General features: G+C 42.7%; 1 protein-coding gene across 3 annotated transcripts in view; it reads right to left on the reverse strand.

Moving 5' to 3' along the window:
* LOC119030939 (protocadherin Fat 3) overlaps nucleotides 1–19,686 on the reverse strand; it is a 78,477-nt gene that overhangs the window by 50,192 nt on the left and 8,599 nt on the right. For all 3 annotated transcript variants that reach the window (XM_037118929.1, XM_037118928.1, XM_037118930.1), the window contains exons 5-9: nucleotides 15,430–15,548; nucleotides 12,600–12,798; nucleotides 5,840–5,901; nucleotides 2,562–2,876; nucleotides 140–350 (exon numbers count right to left, since the gene is read on the reverse strand). In XM_037118929.1, the coding sequence (XP_036974824.1) occupies nucleotides 140–350; nucleotides 2,562–2,876; nucleotides 5,840–5,901; nucleotides 12,600–12,798; nucleotides 15,430–15,548 (906 nt within the window). The remainder of the gene's footprint in view (nucleotides 1–139; nucleotides 351–2,561; nucleotides 2,877–5,839; nucleotides 5,902–12,599; nucleotides 12,799–15,429; nucleotides 15,549–19,686) is intronic.

Genomic DNA, 19,686 nt, shown 5'->3' on the forward strand with positions numbered 1-19,686 from the left:
TGACAAGAGCAATGTAGAAAAGTTCCACAGCATGGCTATTTTTATAGTAGCAGAAGAGAAAAATCCTGGATACATGCACTTGAATGAACTTCACAGCACAAGAAAAACTCTGAATATGAATATGTAAATTTCTTCCTACCGATGATATTGAACCAGACAGGTGTTGTCGACTGGCTGACAGCAACTACTCCCACCGGCTGAGCTACAGCAGCTGTCTCCGAAACAGAGAAATTGTAGGCCCTCTGGGTGAAAAGCAGGGGCAGAGGCGAGGGGACAGGTTTGCGAATCCACTCTACATGGAGCTTGACAGTCGACCATAATGGGGGATCACCACCGTCCTCCGCTTTTATCTAGGAGAGGGAGAAATATTGAGAAAAACCTCACATTCAGGTGACAGATCCAGGAGCCTATGCATCAATCATTTGGGAATTTAAGCAAAAACGCTGGAACAATAATAGACAGGAGGGGAAAACACAAGATTTCACAGATGAAAGGACAAGATCTGCTGTAAGTCGGATTTACCTCTACATGGATCCGTTGCTAGTATGCAACTGTTAGTATGTTTTGGGGGAAGTCGACACTCCAGCCTCTCTACTTTCCACAGATTTTTAATAAAATCTATACAGAAAAGATCTATACTCATCTTCCCCGCGCTGACACGTCACCTGCACTTTCTTACACCAACACGCAGTGACAGCATCTCATCCATAAATAATACTTTTGCTAACCTCAAAACTGATTCCAGCTAATAAACTTTAATGGCGTGTCTGTCCCTACCTGACTTCAAATAACTCGCGCTGCTTTCCTCACATCAAATAGGCAAAGCATTGACTAAAATAAATCAACAAAATCTCTGGGAGGAACTCGTGTGAAACTAGAAGGGCACTCTGAGAGGCTCAGACCTCCAGCCAAGGCCGAAGCCTGCAAGCGAAAAACATGGAATATGTGTAGCTATATATCCAAAATGTTTTTTGTCAAAGCATCGTTGTGTTGGTTCAGCAGTGCATGAATTATGTGCTTCTAATTCAGAAATGTCATACATACTTACACACTAAATTATCTTACATATAAAATGCTTGGATTGAAATTTAAAGGTGCAATATGTAAGAATTGGCCATCAGCATTTCACCAGGGTAGCTGCTAATTGCTGCTTACTGTAGCTGCTGTTACCTAATTAGCTTGGTTAGCCATTCATCTAGTAGTCCAAAATGGGAGCTAAGGGCACCAGGCACTGGTGTGCATACTGCATTGGACCGGGATAGGCTGGGGCTAACAGTTAGCATGCTAATCTCAGTGGATATCAAACAACACAATGCATAGACATCAAAACTTCAAAACTGTTTATTATTGTAACTTATTTCCTCAATGTTTAATAATATTTTTTGTTCTTTTTTTTGAGTGTATTCAACTGAAGTTCTTACATACTGCACCTTTCAATTTCCACACAGAGACAAACCTTATTAGCATTATTTATAAGTAGCATGATACGTGTGCACTGATGTGTTCATAACCACACCTTACTTTGAGAAAAAAAATGCATCGTTACAATTGTGGCAATGTTACAAATGATGCTCCATAATGACTGCTCTCTGTATGAAGTTTAAAGAACTAAATGCACACCCCCAGAGGATTACTGTGGATCGCAAAACAGAGTCATTGTATCTCCACAACTGGCTGTGTTTACACTATTTAACTAGTAAAAAAAGAAAACTGTTTTGGGATCCACTCCGAATTTGGGTTCGTCCTTGAAACCTGCACCAGAGAAGTGAACTGAAAACAAAACCTTCCCTTGCTCATTTGATCTGCTCTGTTCTTAGAGAATATTACCCTGAAAATAGCCACGTGGACACAGGAAAAAGCCGCTTCCACAATTCAGCTACCATTTCTTGTCCACTGAGTGTCCAGGGGCACATGGGCGAAACTAATCAATCAGTGAATGCATGAGAGAAATCAGACCCAATCAGTGCAAATCACTTATCAATCAGTGCGGTGCATATGTAAAAAGGGGCTGGAGCACGGTGAATACATTGTTAGAATTTGATTCACAAAAACTGCAATTTGTGCTTGTGTTCGGGGCAAGTGCCATCTCATCAAAAATGATATGCATCTTTGATGCCCATAAACACAACATCAGATGCGCCACTCAGCCCTCCTTGGCACTTTTGCCTCCATTGGCTATGGAAATACAAAAACGTACAAGCTAAATTGGGCTTGTATCCGATGAAAAATTCACAATGTGGCTCCATTAGCTGGCTGTCAAATGTGCAGGTGCCTGAAAGCAGAACCCTGTGAACCAATGGAGGCCCAGCTGGCTATGAAATTAGTTGTAACAAGAAAAAGGACGTGTAAAAGCAGCGCTGGAGAGAGAGAAGCGCTCTGACTGCAAGAGGTCACAGTCGTATCCCTCATGAGACTATCTGTAATTGAGACAATAGATTTGTTGTCATGTTTGCCATGTTGCTAAAGAGCACTGTATTTTACCCTTAAACACTGTAACTTTGGACCAAACAGAAAACAGAAATATCTTGACCCCGTATAGAAACCTGTTGTATGAAACTCACAGTGAGGATATCATAGCTTCCGGCTGTCACCATCTTCTTTGATGACACCATCGCAGTCCTCGGGTCAATACTGAACTTCTCGTCCTCATTACCGTCAACGATGCTGTAGCTGATGTTGCCATTTGCGCCAAGGTCCCGGTCATAAGCGAAGACGCGGTAGACCGGCTCGCCGCGTTTGTTGCGGTCTCGCTCAGTCAAGCTGATGCGGTAGGTGACCTCCGGGAAAGTGGGCGGGTTGTCGTTCTCGTCCTCAATGTGAACTATGACCCACACGGTAGACTGGCGGGTGGTCACTGGGCCATCTACAACTGTTACCTGAGGAGAGTGGGTGAGCATGCATACAATAGAACACATGTATGATAGTCGTGGTGATGCATCATTGTGTCTTACACATGTTTTGTGGGATTTTATTTGCGTGAACTTATATTGCAAGCAAACACCTGCACATTGTCTTACTAGAATAACGCCACTACTAGTCTACAGAAACGTTATAAATGAATGTATTTGTTCTCAAAGATGCAAAGATTGGCCACGTGCCGAACATCACTCCAAACAAATACAGGGCAGCATACCGCAATGGTAACCACCAGCAACCGTTCAGTATACGCTTTGCTGTTGCTATTTTTAGCTGTAGCTACTAGCTGCTGTTATTTAGGTTGATCGGTTAGCCGTGTAGCCAGTGGCCCTCGGCCCATCGATTGCTGGTGTTTACACTGCAGGCAATGGACCATATTCACATGGTGTCCATTTTCCTCTGGCATCACACTCAGGATGGGATACTCGGCTGCTGGGAACATGTCATGCTGCTGTGTTCCAGGCTGCAGGTCGCATAAATCTGACAATGAGTTTTCGTTTCACCACTCCCTGATCGATCAGCAACTAAAAGCAAAAGCAAAAGCGAAAGCGATGGATAGCAAAAATCTGGAAGGATTTTCCAGTAGAACAACACATTCAATAGCCTATTAGCTAATGTTAGCATTGAACCACTTCCTTGCTCACGCTACCGTTTGATTATATCCAGTGTGTTTCATTTCCAGGCTTAAATAAATGAGTTGAAGACATTGGTTGATTTTTAGAATTAAAGTGAAACTCTTTTTTTGTAAATGTATATGAGTCAAACCTTCATGTAAAAGGATAATTACGACAAAAGAGGCACTTTTAAGATTAACCATATTTTCGTTTTCGGCTCAAATTCAGTTTCAACGGGAGTGCATGGGGCACTTTTACACTAGCATTAAAATCGCTATTTTTAAAACATTAAGAAGTCTCATCACAACATGAACCTTTGCTCGCAGTATCACCAGGGTCTCTACACATAGCTCAACTTAACCACATACACTCTATCCAGACGTGTCGATCCCCGAGTACGTCTGGGCTGCCATGATGACAGCTAGAGGAAGAAGCTACTGCTAACATGAGTTGTTCAAAAACCATACAGTGTTCTCAATGCTCGTGCTCATGTGTAGAGACCCTGGTGATACTACAAGTAAAGTTTCATGTTGTGTTGAGGCTTCATACCGTTTTCAAAATTGTGATTTCGATGCTAGCATAAAAGTGCCCCATGCACTCCCATTGAAAATGGGAAAATATGGTCAATCTTAAAAGTGCCTGATGTATTGCCTGATGTCTCCCCCCATTTTCATTATCCATTGTTTTATCAGTTGCTGATCACGTAAGAAGCAGTGAAATCATAAAAAATGTTCAGATTCCATTTATAGTAATACTTGAGGCTCCCACCATGAGCATGATATCAGAGGAAAGATCAATCCAGGGCCAAAACACAGTCTGTGAGACTATCAACTGTTAGTTTGACAAAGGGAAATACAGCCTTTACCTCCAGGGATCAGAAGACACGATAGGAGGGAACAGGACAGACATGAAGTGCTGGTGATCATTTAAACAGCAGGAAGACAAACCACGTGGATTTGGTGAGTTCTATTCTGTTTTTTGTCAAATTTGGAATAATTGGGTTCACAAGGTAATTTGGAAACTTGGATTCAGAAGGTGCACAGTCGTATTTTCTGTTTAATAAGGAAAATAGGCTGAAGAAAATTTCGGTGCTTGAGATTTGGGGAGCTTTTGTCTTTTGTGACTGTAGAAGCAAATTGAAAGTATGAACTGGAGAGAACTTGTTCCTCACATACATATTTCTCTTCAACATAATAAATAGACCTCTTTGACACAACATCTTCACATTCTGTTGATAATGTTAGATCAGTTCTTGAACGTTTTCAACAACAAAAAAAAGTGGGCAGAATTTTAACGATGAATCTTTAAATAATCTCCTGCGTCTGGCTCCCACTGCGTCACCCGGCACAGGACCACGTGGGGCTCGCGGGAAATCTCTTTCTATTATCGATCCCCTGGAGGCAGAGGTCTGATCGCTGATCAATCGACTCGGATCAGGGTGAACACCATCATTGCCAGCCTGACTGCTCACCAGACTATTAATTACAAGCGGAGAGCAGAGACTGGCGGGCGGAGCGGTGGGTGGCATGCGTGGACTGGCATTTCTATTGAGATCTCAGGATACAGAACAGGACAGGACGGTGCACCAACAAAGACTTCTCTGACCCCAATTCTAAGCTCCTTATAGGCGTGAATGTTTAAGCGCATGATGCTGTCAGATGCAGGCTTCTTCTCACAACTTTTGCTGCTTTTCTTTTCACGGAGTGTGGTGTCATACGCAGGGGTCTTATTAAGTATTGGAGCTGAACAAAGCAGTCGAAAGAGCAACTGAGTCTAGACAAGTCAATTGGCAATACAGAGACAAAAAACACCAAGATGCAATACTGTGGGTCAGCTGTGGGTTATTCCATTCCATTTCATAGGAGGGCAAAGTGCTGGTGAGAATCAGCAGCATTTAATAAGTTGTAAGAAAAAGTGCGGGGAAGTGGAAGTTTGCTCGTGTCTCAGAAGTCAAGAATCTCTGATTATCAGGTTCATCTGCATGCAGAGCAGCAGGAGCAACAGAAATGGTAATCACAGAGCTATCTGTATGCCTAGTGTCTGTGCTTATCAAATGCTGAGCAGACCAACTCCTCTCCTCCCTGTTCCCATCCTGAGTGGAGTAGATAACCAATGATGAATGATTACATTTAGAAAATCCTAAACCTGGGGCCCAAAACTACAACCATTCATCACAGTTTATGGCGCCTTGAGGACCTGCCAGCGTTGTCCTCTACCCTGTCTCTGTTAATAGTGGGTTGTGGCAGGTGGCAGGGCCAGATAAATAATAACACTATAAAGCCATGAACAATGTTCAGCGGTTTCTATACCTCTAAGAAGTGCTCCGCCTGTTGTTCCCGGTCCAGCTTCCTCGCCGTTGTGGTGATTAGCCCTAAAAATCACAAAGGAGCGAGTTTAGATTATACAGACACAGAAAATTGCTGGCAGTTGATAAAGACCTGATACCGTTTTTTACGGATCTCACGAAAAGTTTGCAGCTCACAAACCACAAAGCCAAAAAAATTTTCCTACGAGAAGTTCCTCCACATTAAAAATCTGAGTGCATGTGAGCACCCACTGCCATACAGCCGAGGAAATATAGCCTGCAGCCTTGGCAGGGATGATGGCATTTGGCACGTGTTCATATGGCACTGTATAGCTGAGGGTCATTCAGTTGGCCAGCATGCCACCAGGCCAGTGGGGAGGGAGTGAGGCTATTGATAATAGCTTTGATCGAACCAGATTATTCAGATGATAGACGGAAAACTCTAGCAGGGCGCGGTGGAGATCACAGAGAACGACAGCTCCATTTCCGCCCGCGATGTTTTATGTTCTCTCTCTTAATTCCAGTGTTTTCTTCTGTTTTTACTTTGCTTGGATCTCACTGTCATTGCACAACTGCAGAAATGCCCCCCCCCATGCACACAGACACGGTTTGTGTCAATCAATCTGTAATTGCCAGATTTTAGTCTGTATAAACTTTGCGTTCCGAACAGATCAACAGTTCACCAGAAGTGATTCTAGCTCAAAGGGAAGCGAGGGGAAAATCCATAAGCAGATTCAACCCATTATGTGACAGTTTTACAATAATGTAAGCAGGCTCTCATTTTCCAGCTGAGATAGTTGTTCTTGATCATATTCCTTGGGCACTATTTAGCATCTCACGAGAGCCTGAAAAAAAAAACAACAACAACAACACAGTGAAATGGGCGCATTTGTCACGGCCTGGTGATCTTTTTTTTTTTTACACACAGAATGCCCCCAATAAAAATGCAGCAAATGTGCCCACTTGGGCAGCTCAGTTGGTAAGGGTGCGCATCCTGTCTGCAGAGGCCCTGTCCTCGCTGCAGCAGCCCAGGGTTTGAGTCTGAACAGCCGACGTTTGCTGCGCATCATCCCCCCTCTCATCCCGATTCCAGTCATCTCCTAAAGGGCGCCCACTTGAATGCCCTTTCTGCATGCTGGTGCCCCACCACATACAGCTGGTGCCCTTATTTTTTGTTGCATAAAAACACATCTGATAAAAAAAACATAAAATAAAACATATAAGATGGGATGGGAACACAATAAAAATGAACCAGATAAACATTATTGCTCAAAGGGAATAATAATGATGACAATAATCATACTGATTCTTCAATAAAATGCCAGTGAAGACATCCATACACACACGGGTGCACATAGAGATTCAAAACAAGCAATTTATCCTTATACTGTTTCTGTGGATTTCAGTGGACTGCCTACACTGAATGCGCTAAAATGGTGATAATGCGTTTTGTTTTCAGTGTAATGAAGCGTTGCACCGAAGTGGGATTATTTTGGATGGTTAGAAAGTCAACACTCAGTGGGCAGGCTAGCAGCGCGCACGCACACTCACACTCACACACTCTCGCGCCCGCGCATGCCACAGTGTCACCTTGAGCTTGCCACGCAGGCTAACTTCAATTAAGCAAATTAGGAGTAAATCTAGAGCAGCGGTCACAAGCTGCAAGAGGGAGAGACTGTGTTGGGGGGTGAGTGGGGCTGGGGGCTTGTTCAGCAGAACACGGCGCCACTAACAACTCTGATAAAAATCAATGATCTACAGCTCGCAGCACATCTGCAGTTGGACAATCGGGATGTTTTAATTGGACGTGTGAATGAATAAATTAAAAATCGCCACCCACACCTTCGCGGAAAATGTATGACATGGTCTAGTGGCCTGTTTCAAAACATTAGACCTCTCCTTTTCCATATAAGATACTGTCAATTACTAGTACCAATCCACTTCTTTGCCATGTGAGGGGAATATCTCTGATATTCTTTCTAACTGGGGCATGAATAAAACTACAACCCTGAGATTTCAAAATTCCTCCTTTTTTTCGTCATCAATCGTGAGTATCGGCTCGAACACGTACAATTGATTTGTTAATATTCTGGTGGAGTGACAAAACCAATACAACCCGACAGCGGGTTGTGAAAAAAGGTCACTGTGACTCCGTGATGGCGCTCAGCAAACATGCATGCTTTTATAAGAAGCACTTCATCTAACACCCTGTGTCAACACTTATCTGCTCTGTTTTCACCCCCTCCAGAGGAGTTGGGCTTCACTCACACACCCAGAGACAGGCAGACAGCACTGTAAGCTGTCACAGCACATTTACACACTTTGCACTCATTCAAAGTTTTGCTTTGATTCATTGTGGGAATTGATGCAGTACCTCAAACCCATCAAACTGACACATCCAGAGTGAACTTGAAAAATGCATTACTTTGAACAGCCCCGCACCGAGTTTTGAAAAACAATTTGAAACTTGAAGGGTTTGTGCCGGCAGTTCAGGTCATAGTGTGGCTGACAGCTGCTTCATGAAAGCAAATCAATCAGCTGGCTTTTGTTTATTCATCTACCCAATAAAATCATGCCGGTGCATGGAAAGTTTTTGGGTAAACAGCTAGGTGTGACTCACATCGAATGCATTTCTCATTATCCAACTCACGGGCTTGGCGATGTCAGCCACACTGCTGTGAAAGTTAAGGTAAAGGTGTATCCAAATTTCCATTTTTCCTAAGTGGTACAATAGAGCACATCCACTGAAAAGGCCACAGTTTTCACGTTATTTATTGGGATTCAATAAGCTGGTGGAAGCAACCCTGGAGTGTGACCTCTGAGAGAAAAGACAGCGAGAAACATTAAAAAACCAATTGCTCAGAAAGTTCATTTATCACAGCGTGAACGAGATAGTCATCAATATGAGTTCCCTTGTACAGGATTAATGAGGAGTAGATAAGAAAATAATGTGGGTCTTTGACAGAGACAGACAGCAGGGCTCAGATGGCCGAAAAACTCTCCCCTGTGACAAACGCATACTGTACGTGCACACAGAAGTGCGCTCTCGTACACACACACACACACAAAGGCAAATTATTTTTATACAGCTGTGTGTCATGGGTTCGCACAGAAATATGAACACACGCGTACACACTCCACAGAGTGTCATCCCGTTCATCGACTCAGAGCTGCTCTCTCTAACACACCGCTGTAACCAGCTAATAGATTAGAATAGATTAGATTGCCACACAGAGTCCCCCCCCCCCACTCTCTCTTTGACACAAGCTTCATACATAGGATGATCGGATGTGTGAACAGCACTTGTAATGAACTCAACTGTATGAATGACACAGATGCATGGACACAGGCACAGTAGTGATTGTTACAGCCAAGAGATGCATGACCTGAATCATATTTATCTCTCAGAGAGTTCAGAGAAAGTTTATGCTTTAATGAGCTAGTGAGGACCAATGAGTCTCTGTTGGGATCAATATAAGCCTCGTCACCCTGCTTCAGTCCAATCCGCTTCCATATTATCAATATTTCTGTATGATTTTGTTTCGCAAAAAGGCACGTTCATGGTACACGCCGGGGCTGCCCAAAGTGGGGGTGCCCACCAGATGGATTCGGCACACTTCTAGAGGGAAAACCATAAATGGAAAAACTATAAAATGTAATTCACCGTTAATGCTCTTTTTAGCTAAACATATGATAATCAATAAAATTAATTATTAAGGATTTGTAATAATCTGAGCACGGCAGGCAGAAGGAAGTGAATCAGATAAAATCTAATATTTCCGCATTATAAACATACTATTCATGCCAGGCCAGTTGGTGCAGGCGCAACTTCAAAAACCAGTGAATAACACCATGCACCTGCGCATTAATGATTTCTTCGACAGTGTGGTGAACCATCACATCCAAGACATGGTGCAGCTATTCTACACTTTGCTGGATAGCTCGATAGTACGCCATTCTTCTTGACGTCCTCCTTCTGCTATAGTTATGGGGCTGAAAATACAATACAGTTTTCAGACCCAAATTGCGTTGCGTGAGCAAACAGCCAAGACGCAACAAAACATTGCTGTTTCATGCAAAAACCCTTCTCATGTGATGACCCCATTACTGCATTGTCAATGTCAAGGTAATGGTTTAATTTGGTCGCCTGTCCCTATACCGGCCTGGGAAACATGAAACGAGAGATAGAGCAAAGAAGGCGACAAAAACACCTCTAATCGCAACACAAATGAGATCTAAATACATCACCTTGTAGATTTTCAACAGCGGTAATGGTGGTTGTTCATCAATCAACCCCCTTCATCAGCTAACTTTGTCAAACTGCATCATTTGTTTTCATTGTGAGACCCCCAGCAGCAATACCGTGCATGTCAACAATACCTTACAACAGGCACGTTACCATCATGTTTCAGCTCTGCCCCTTTGAGGGGAATATTTTCGTCACACCTGCTATACAGGAACAGCTGACAAGAAATGGAAATGCCCACCACAAACAGACTAAACATGTGACAGCACACCGTTAGGGAACCCCTTCTACAATAAGCTTGATAACTGACGAGCTGCGTGCTACATGTAGGTCAGTTTTTGATCATTACATTGACATTTCTTTGAATCCACGTACCGGTCCCTGCAACAGTGGAAAATGTGCCTTTTGTTGTTTACTGAAACACTCATCATTTAATCTAGGCCAGAGACAGAATAGACTTCAGACTTTTCTGTTTCTTCAGGATTTGAATAAAACATTTCACCTCTTCAATAATTCTTTAATGGAAGCTTCAAGAAAAGCTTGTTCTGAGAATGCACAGGGCCCTCCCTAGACTTCAAACCTGACAGCACGCGCTGAAAAACATCAGAACTGATTTGCTTTAGTGATGTTGTCATTCATGCATGTGTATATGATAATTCCACTCATTTTCCAATGCGGACATAGTGTCAAAATTTAGAAATACTTGAAAGACACAAGGAGATTTTGATATTGTTGAGTAGAGAAGATCAAGACTGTGAAAAGAATGGGATCAAAACAGGCTCTGACGGGGATCCTGCCTCTAACACGGGGTCTGAAAGCCTTGGAGTTTGTTGTGAGATGATATTCAGCTCTGCCTCTGTAAATCATTTTTGTGAGCCTATTAAAATGTGCACGAGGAATTCAAGTGTGTGACTGTCTAAAAAAAAAGAAGAATTTTACAAGCGCATAAAATTCACAGATGTGTGGAAAAGATTTGTGCCTCTAGAAACATTCGGAGAGACAAAATACAGGCTCTCAACTGTGAAGTAACACAGACAGTCTGAGAGAAAAATAAGAGACTTAAGTGAATATCTTGGCAGCGCTTGAAAGCAAGAAAACTGCGTAGAATCAAAGCTCAAAGTCTGTTTACAGTAAAAAAAATAAGCTGTCTGTGGTCAAGTTGCATTGTGGGTGATGTAGGCATCAGTTTTTGAGATATGGGCGAAATAAAAACAACATTAACTCTGGTTCTGCTGCCTCGATTACGCTGATTTTTTTTCGACCGGCCAATCATGAAGCCAGCGCATCCTTCTTCCTTTTTAAAACCTAGTGTCTCCATTTGCCACAATGCTGCCTATCCACTGATCACTGGAGGCAATTTATTACACGCAAAGATTGCATGCAGCTTCCTCTGGAGCCACAAAAGGCTACTACTACTACTTTTTTGGCATATGTAGTACAATTTCCCGAGGCCTGCAAACACACTTCAATATGTAAAATTGGTGGAGCTACCCTTTAAGTCCTCAAAAGCAAATCATACCACTGAAAGCAGGCTCCATCCAAAAGTCGTACATCGGAAACACTGTCAAATTTGCTTTGAACTGAGGTCCCGTCTATTATCTGGCAGATAGCTAATCATGCTTTTGGGGGAATGGGTTGGCACTTGGGGAGGCCGAGCAGATTTCAACCCCTGGATACACCACTGGTACTTAAAGTTCAATAACAAGGAAAGAGACAAGACAAATGTTTTACTCTAAGTCCCACCATTTTTTTTTTTTGTAACACACTCACTGGCTTTAATTTCTCATGCAGTGCTTTCCCACAGGCTCAAGAGAGGTAATATACAACCTCACGCTGTCTGAGCATCAGTTCACAAGCTCAGACACTTTAAGACCCCGTCTTGATCCCAAAGTAGTTCCAAATCCAAGCAAATACTCCTGAAACCTTTAGCCAGCTTCAGCTTCCATTTTCGCTCTTTTTTTTTGACTTCTTAAAACCGACTGAGAAAAGCATGTTTGTTTGTTTTTTTATTGGTGTCACTATGTATTCACAGAATGCGTAGAAATAAATCGTTCGACCCTCCTTCGGGGGACAAAAGTAATGGAAAAGAAAACCGCTTGGACTGTAAATTCCTTCATGATTAGAAGATATTCACCCACACACTGGCTTAATAAAAAACTAACTACGCTAATGTCCTCAAGTACATTGCAAAGAGCTTTCGCCCCCTGTAGAAGACTGGGAGCGAAATTCAGTTAAGAGAGCAGTGAAGATTGCTTCGGCGGCTCATCCGTGTCCTAGATGTTTGATTGTGTGGGCACAAAAGTCTTTTTAATTTGTTGTGTGGGAACCAAAGGCTTTCATTGAAAGAGCGCCTGGTAGGAGGTGCGTGATGAAAGACAATCTCAGTCATTTTCGGAGGCATGCAAACATATAAACACAGACAGATTAAGCTAATTGTGCTATTAGTCTGCAACATAATACTGCCAATTATGTTACCAAGGCACTTATTAAGAATCGTGTCGCTGTTCGTGAGCGTCACCTGTTTTGGGGTTGATAGAGAAGAAATTCTGCGGGTTGCCAGCCGTGATGCGATAACTCAGACGACTGGGCGTGGCGGTGAGGTCAGGGTCCTGTGCCTGGATGCGGATGACTGACACATCCTTCGGGGAGTTCTCCATGACGGCTGGGTGGTAGATAGGATCCGAGGTGAGGGGAGCATTATCATTGACATCTTCTACCTGCGAGAGAAAGAAGGGAGACGGGCGAAGAAGAGGAAGAGGAAGAGGGAGAGATAAAAGGGAGAGAGGGAGAGGAAGGTGAGGGGTAGGGAACAAGCACTGTTGTATCAATATTAACATTTTATCGAAGTTGGATCTAAATTGGCCAAAAGATGAGCCGATAAAACCATTTAAATCAGCATATATGGTAATATCACACTGTGAGGAAAAGCCGCCTGCAGATTCCAGTATCTTTGCTAATCCACGGCTCATGAACTGCGGCGTGGACTGATCCCGGACTGATCCGTTATCAATCACAAAAATGGAAATGTATTCGCCAGAAAATGTCAGGGATGTCACACTTTAAATGCACTGCAAATTAATTTCCCCCCCTTCCTACAGCATAGATCTAGAATATTTATGGCAAACACAGCGTTGATTGAGTGTTCGCTGCGAGGCATTGAGAGCCAAGATGGTTCAGCCGCTGAATGAGGAGCACCTGTGCCTGATTAATCTCCCTATTTTTGTCTGTGATGAAGAGGCTGGGATAAAGCGCCCTGCTCACACCTGAATATCCTGAAGCCAGAAAAGCCTGTTACTGTTCTTTTTTTCTTTTTTTTTTTTTTACACACTGCTGAATTCCTCCCCAAAGGGTGAGCAGTGTTGGAGCTGTAATGTTTGTATTTGAGTGTTTAGACAGTGGATTACTTAGTGCCAAATATAATAGAGGCTGAAGCAGAGAATTCCCTCCAGTGTGTATCTCTTGCTTACAGACTGAGCATTGCTAAAGTTATCCTCTGCGCTGAACACTGTCAGCATTTTAGAGAGTAACGAACCGATTGTTTGGCCTCATGCTGTTGCTGTGGACGCAACAGCGAACAGTCTTACCTAGGCTGGGGTTACAGCGGAAAATGCAGAGGACAAGCAAGCTTCCATACAATGTCATCATTTTTGCAGCGGAGAAATTGCGAGAAGTTACACGTCTGAAAACCGCATCAAACATCGAGGACAACGTCGGTGTATGGCAAATACGGTATGCATAAGAAACACAGGGTGAAATCAAAGCTGAGAAAAGTATAAAATTAAATAAATTGGGTTGAGGAATTATGTTTAATGTGGCGGAAATCAATGTGACATTAAGCGAGGAATGCTCCACCCAAGTCTTTTCAAAATATCAAACTATTTCCCACCGGTGGACTTGAAAGGGGTCTTTGACAAATTATGCTCCTTTATGTGATGTCTTAGAAGCTGCTGTGCAAATCCTCTGGGCTGCAAAGGCACAAAATGCCTAAGCTGTTTTCTATCTAGCTACTACTGCTAGGCTACATTTGGATTAATTTGAAAAAAAAAATGTCCCTGCTTGTAATTTAAAGACTTTGAAAATATATAAATATGTAAAGCGTGACAGAGATGTACAATATTGTTTTTTGTCAATATGATATGCCAATATTATGCCAACTCATTTTGGCCGGTTGACAGTGACGAACATTTTTTCAGCCTCATAGCGCAGAACATCAAGTCTTTCCCGTAGAGGAATTAAGCAAGGGGTTATGCCCGACAAGGTGACCGCTATCAGGGATTAATGGACGACATGGAGGCCAGGCTGCCACTGCGGACTCCATTCATTCCTGATTGTAGACACCTCTAGGTGAAGTTGTCCTATTTATACCATGGTCAAAGAAGAAAAAAGACCATACATTTATATTTTCATATGTTTTTCCACAGGCAATACCTCAGTTTCCATGGTAACACCTCACTGACTAACTTCCAAAAAACTCAAGCATCACGCATTAGCTCACATACAATTTAATTGTCTTTTTTCATGGCAATCTTTCCAAGCACATCCATCCCATTCATATAACATGCGTGTTTGATGCTTTCACATCTCATTAATCACAACACCTTCACTAACTTGGAGTTTGGAGACCCAGTTTACCTTTTAAAGACAACGACAGCTTGAGCATAACCAAAACTAGCAGTTAGCATGAGATGTCGACAGAGCAATATAGCACATGAAATAATGCCGAAACATCATCATAAACCAACACGTTTAACTATATAGCCTTACATGTTACAGTTCATTCCGACAGCAGATGGAAACAAATTTGCCAACTTCTCAGGTCTCCACAATGCAAATCACATAAAACCTGGAAGTGAATGTTGTTGTTAGCGTGGCACCACGGTGTCTCGGCCTATAGCAGGAACAATCATTCCAGGCAGTCCTTTCATAATGTCCTTATGCAATGGAGACATTCACTGCTTCAGTAAATAGGATGAACCTTAGATACAAATTAGCAACAAAATATTTCTAGATTAAAGAAGCTTTTAGCTCAGCTAACATTACGCTAGCAAGATTTAGAGTCAATAACACTGCATATGGTTGACAAAATAAGACAGTTTGCGTCACATGCGAATAATTAAAGCACAGTTTTATCAACATCCACAGAAATGTTAACTTCTGATATTCATTGAAAGTATTTGTAGGTGTGGATGTTATTATTGTGCATCTCTAAAGCTGGATACTGTTGCAATTTTGTGACCAATAGAGGTTACAGTGATGAGTTATTATTGGAAACGTGAAGCACTAGTTTGGCCACTTCATTTCCACTGTTAAAGGCCTCTCGTGCATGGGGTTCGTGCGAAAGTGTGTACCTGGATGAAGACTTCGATAGAAGCTGACAGTGGTGTAACCGCTCTGTCCGTGGCATAGACTGTCAGCCAATAGGAGTCTTTGGCCTCGCAGTCCAGTATACCCGCAGTGTAAATCACCCCTGTTGAGGCAAAGAGAACGATTAATGGAGTTGATACTCGGGCTTGAGAATGCATATCTATCAGCTGTGTGTCTGTGTGAGTGTGTGTGTGTGTGTGTGTGTTTGTGAAGAGGCAGTTTAGGTGTCATCAGCATAATACACCCCTAAAAGCTCTCATAGGCAAAGACTTTGAATACTAAGTTTCCAGAAAGCAAAGACACAAATTCGGAGTAAACTTCGTGTCCTGGCTTCGGTGACATTCACAGGCATTAGTGGCGCCGCTGTAGTCACCTTCAATGTTTCAGCTGCTCTCCAGCTAATCACAGCTGACCAAACTGCTCCCGCTGCAATTCGCTTAGTGCTAAACGTACCCTGAACTGCCCTCCGCTGATCAAGACGCACACACACACACACACGCTCACACTCACACACGTTGACTGGCGTGTGTTTAGTGGCCTTAAGGAAGATGAGTAGCTGACAGCTTTGGTGACCTCTCGGGGGACGAGACCGGCTTACGCTCACAATGGATGACACATGGCCGCCTCCGTTTTTTTTTAGTTTTTTTTTTATAATCGGTCATGCAGGACTTTCTCAGAATACACTCGAACGATGACACACATTGATGATTTCACACTCTAGGTTTAGAGAGTTCGCTTGTGTCATTTTTCCGAACGTCACCAAGAGCGATGAAGCACAGTCCTCTCACATCGGGATCACACACATATAGCCATAGTCTATCAACGGAAATAAACACACAACAAAATCATCAGAAAATCATGTGTGAATAAATGAGCTCATTATAAAGCGCAAACTGAGCAGGTGATGCATTTCTTTCAAAACAGCCAGCATGAATCCCTTATTTCAACTATGACTTAAAGGAACTCAGTCGGAGCGGAGGCGTACAGTGTGTGTTGGATGATGCTCGAGGAGTCTGTGCAGGCGTCTGTGCTTGAGTACACAAGCAATTAACCCCAAGAAGACGTCAAACAGAGCTGAGAACGGATGTGTGAGCAAGTGTATTTACTTTTACTATTTTATGCTTACCTGAACCTCAACACTGCTGTTAACACTTTACATAATTAAAAAAAATGTGCAAAGATTTATAATTGTGTTTCCGTTAGAATTAGTATGGGGAGGTGTGGTACAGTAGTTGTACTAGGAGCAGTATAGGGTGTTGGTCGTCGGAGACTGACCTGTCATCAAGCCAAATTCAGATCAATAAAGATAAATTTTCTATGTGCTGCCTTAATTTTCAAGTTAACCTTGCCAAGCACGACATTATATCTGTTGTTATACTATGTAACAGTGGTCATAGATATAGATGCAGTGTGTATTTGTACATAGAGGATATTGCTCAGTGTAGTATAATAGCCGTTTAGATTACTAAAGACAATTTTTAGATATTTAGTTCTGACAAAACTGAACAAATAAAAAGAATCGACCGCAGTAAAAATGCACATTTATGAGATTATCTTCACGGTTGAAAGCACAAATTGTGAAAGGATATTTGTGAGCAGCATTCGAAGGGATAACCGTTTTGTAATCACGTGGAAGACGTCTATGTGTTATGCTAGAGAGGTATCTATTAATGTTAGCATGTTTACCGCCTAGCCACTTTGCAGGCTCTCAAGTGGTAAAGAAAATCAACTGTCCCTCTTTGCTCTGAGCTCCCAGTCCAGGTAACCAAAACCATCCGCTGGCTGTGTGGCTAACTCTGCTTACCAGCTAACTGCAGCTACAGTTAGCAGCAGTTAGCAGTGACTGATGATATCCTGCTCCCCATATGTTTGGAGTGTACATGTGAGAGGTTCTTACATATTGCACCGTTAAAAATTGGCTGCCATACGGCTCCATCCTGGAATGACAAGTCTTGCTAACATGTCCCATCCAGTGCTCTGTATCTACAAAAGCAGCAAGGGAGGTTTAACTTGTTTGTTTGTTTTGCTTTGCCTGTCTTCTGCTTTATTTTTAATCTCAACACATCTTTCTCAAAATATTGTATTTCCCGAGCCATGATGCACAAAAAGAAAACTGGGCATTGCTTTAATTCGACCAAAAATAAGGTCCTATTTTTTTATGACTGTGACGAGACCGAGAGCTAAGACGGTTCAGCCCACACTGCAGGCCCCTGGGGTAAACACGCTCAGTTCCACTTCTGCTCGATTCTGTGTCTAACCTCGACCACCCTATTAAAAACATTTTTTGCAGGATATCGTCCCAACGATCGCAAAAACATGTTGCAGTTCAGTGAGAATCCTCCAAACAGAGACGTTGAGCCACGAGTGCCATGTCAGGCCTGGATTATTAAATCAGTACGTTGGTACTCCTCTTTTAAAAAAAGGTCAAAGACAGATCCTTCCAGACACGTATTAATTTTTTTGTGTGAACTGAGGAGATTTCCGCTTGATTTGCTGTCACATAGTACACGTCTGCTGCTCCCTAACTCGGCCTTCCACTCAGCCACAAACCCCATGAGCCCAGGTTAGAGTCACAGAAGCATACAAATCAGTGACTTGAGGCCCCCTTTTTTTTTTCTGGAGCACTTGACTCAGTCTTGCTGCAGCCTCCTCAGCCGCATGGCAAAGGTGTTACCTTATCACCGGAGAGCGTGTGTGTGTGTGTGTGTGTGTGTGTGTGTGTGTGTGTGTCAGATTATGCTTAAGCAGCTGCCCAGGGCATGCACAGCGCATAGTTAAAGTGTTTGCTGAAACACATTCTTGCTCTGACGTCCTTGACCACGTCCTTTTCAAACCACATCTCATCTCTGTCAGATCGCTCGACAGAGGGAGACGCGGAAAACAGAGCTGGCTGTTTCAAAAAGCTCTTTGAACTTTAAGACCGACAGGCACTATTCAGTGGATTCAATATAAATCCGACCTGACAGCATCCATTCTCACCATAAATAACACACTTCAAAGAGTGGACACAGAAATTGAAGGGTCACGGCATATTTTCTAATCTGGAAGTTCGCAGTACGTGTGCGTTTACATCCATCTGTCATGTCCTTTCAGTTTTATTCCACTCTCGAGACAGAAGTTCGGGGATCCCACTATCTAATTGATGCCACCATTTTTTTTCCAATAATCAATCCCAAGATTGATGAGAAAGCACCGCGTATACTTCTCTGCATCTTCAGACGCGACTGAGCAGCTCTGCGTGTGGCAGAAAAAAAGAGGACATAAAAAAATTAGAGCCTGTTAATTTCCAACAAATGCAGAATGGATTACTATTTAAACGTGTGTTCGCCTGTAACTTAAAGAGTGCTTTGTCCAGACTGTGATAAATCCTTGCGCTTGCAAACCCAATAATAGTGGAGCGGTGGCTTCTGACAGCTGCCCAATGAGAAATTGCAGGGCTTGCTTTCCCCCAACCAACGACAAGAATACCAATTTTTGTTCAAAGTACAGCAGGGCTAAGGGTTTAAGCCAAAGAAGATCCTACTTCTTTTTATGATAGATACCCCCTGCACTTTCCACCATGCACCATGAGTGAGTCACCTTAAACATCTAGATATCGAATAGGAGTGAAGTTTGCATTCACGAGCGGCAGGCACGACCACGTAAGGCGTGTCGCCGAGCCAGTTCACGAACCGGCGGCGAGCCACGAGAGTTAAGAAAAAAGCGAAAACGGCATTTATTCCTCACACTTCCCTCGTTCTTTCTGTCCCTTTCACTCTCTCGCACTGTCTATCACACTCTATCTACACGTACTTAGTGTTGGCACTAAGAGCCACGGATTGACAAGCAGTCAGACCAAAGCAACTCAACATGGCAGCTAAATGCATGGTGGGAGGACAGAGCGCCGCCACTCTGTCCATGCCTGACAACACTGACTTCTACACTGCGAGATAAAATGAAGCACTTGATGAAGGAGAAACTTGGCGTATGCATGCTGTGTCTCTCTATCTGATACGCAAAAAAGTACTGCACTGATCTTTTCCTCGCATGCTTGTGATATTGGAGGGGAACAGAAGTCACAGCTTAAAAACAAACTTCCCAAAGAAAGAATATATATATATATATATATATATATATATATATATATATATATATATATATATATATATATATATATATATAAAGGCCTGGGAGGAAGAAAGAGAAGCAATATTTTCTTCTGACACATTTTATGTACTCCAGAATCCCCTGCATCCTCTTCC

The sequence above is a fragment of the Acanthopagrus latus genome, chromosome 13, assembly GCF_904848185.1.
Source record: "Acanthopagrus latus isolate v.2019 chromosome 13, fAcaLat1.1, whole genome shotgun sequence".
Lineage (NCBI taxonomy): Eukaryota > Metazoa > Chordata > Actinopteri > Spariformes > Sparidae > Acanthopagrus > Acanthopagrus latus.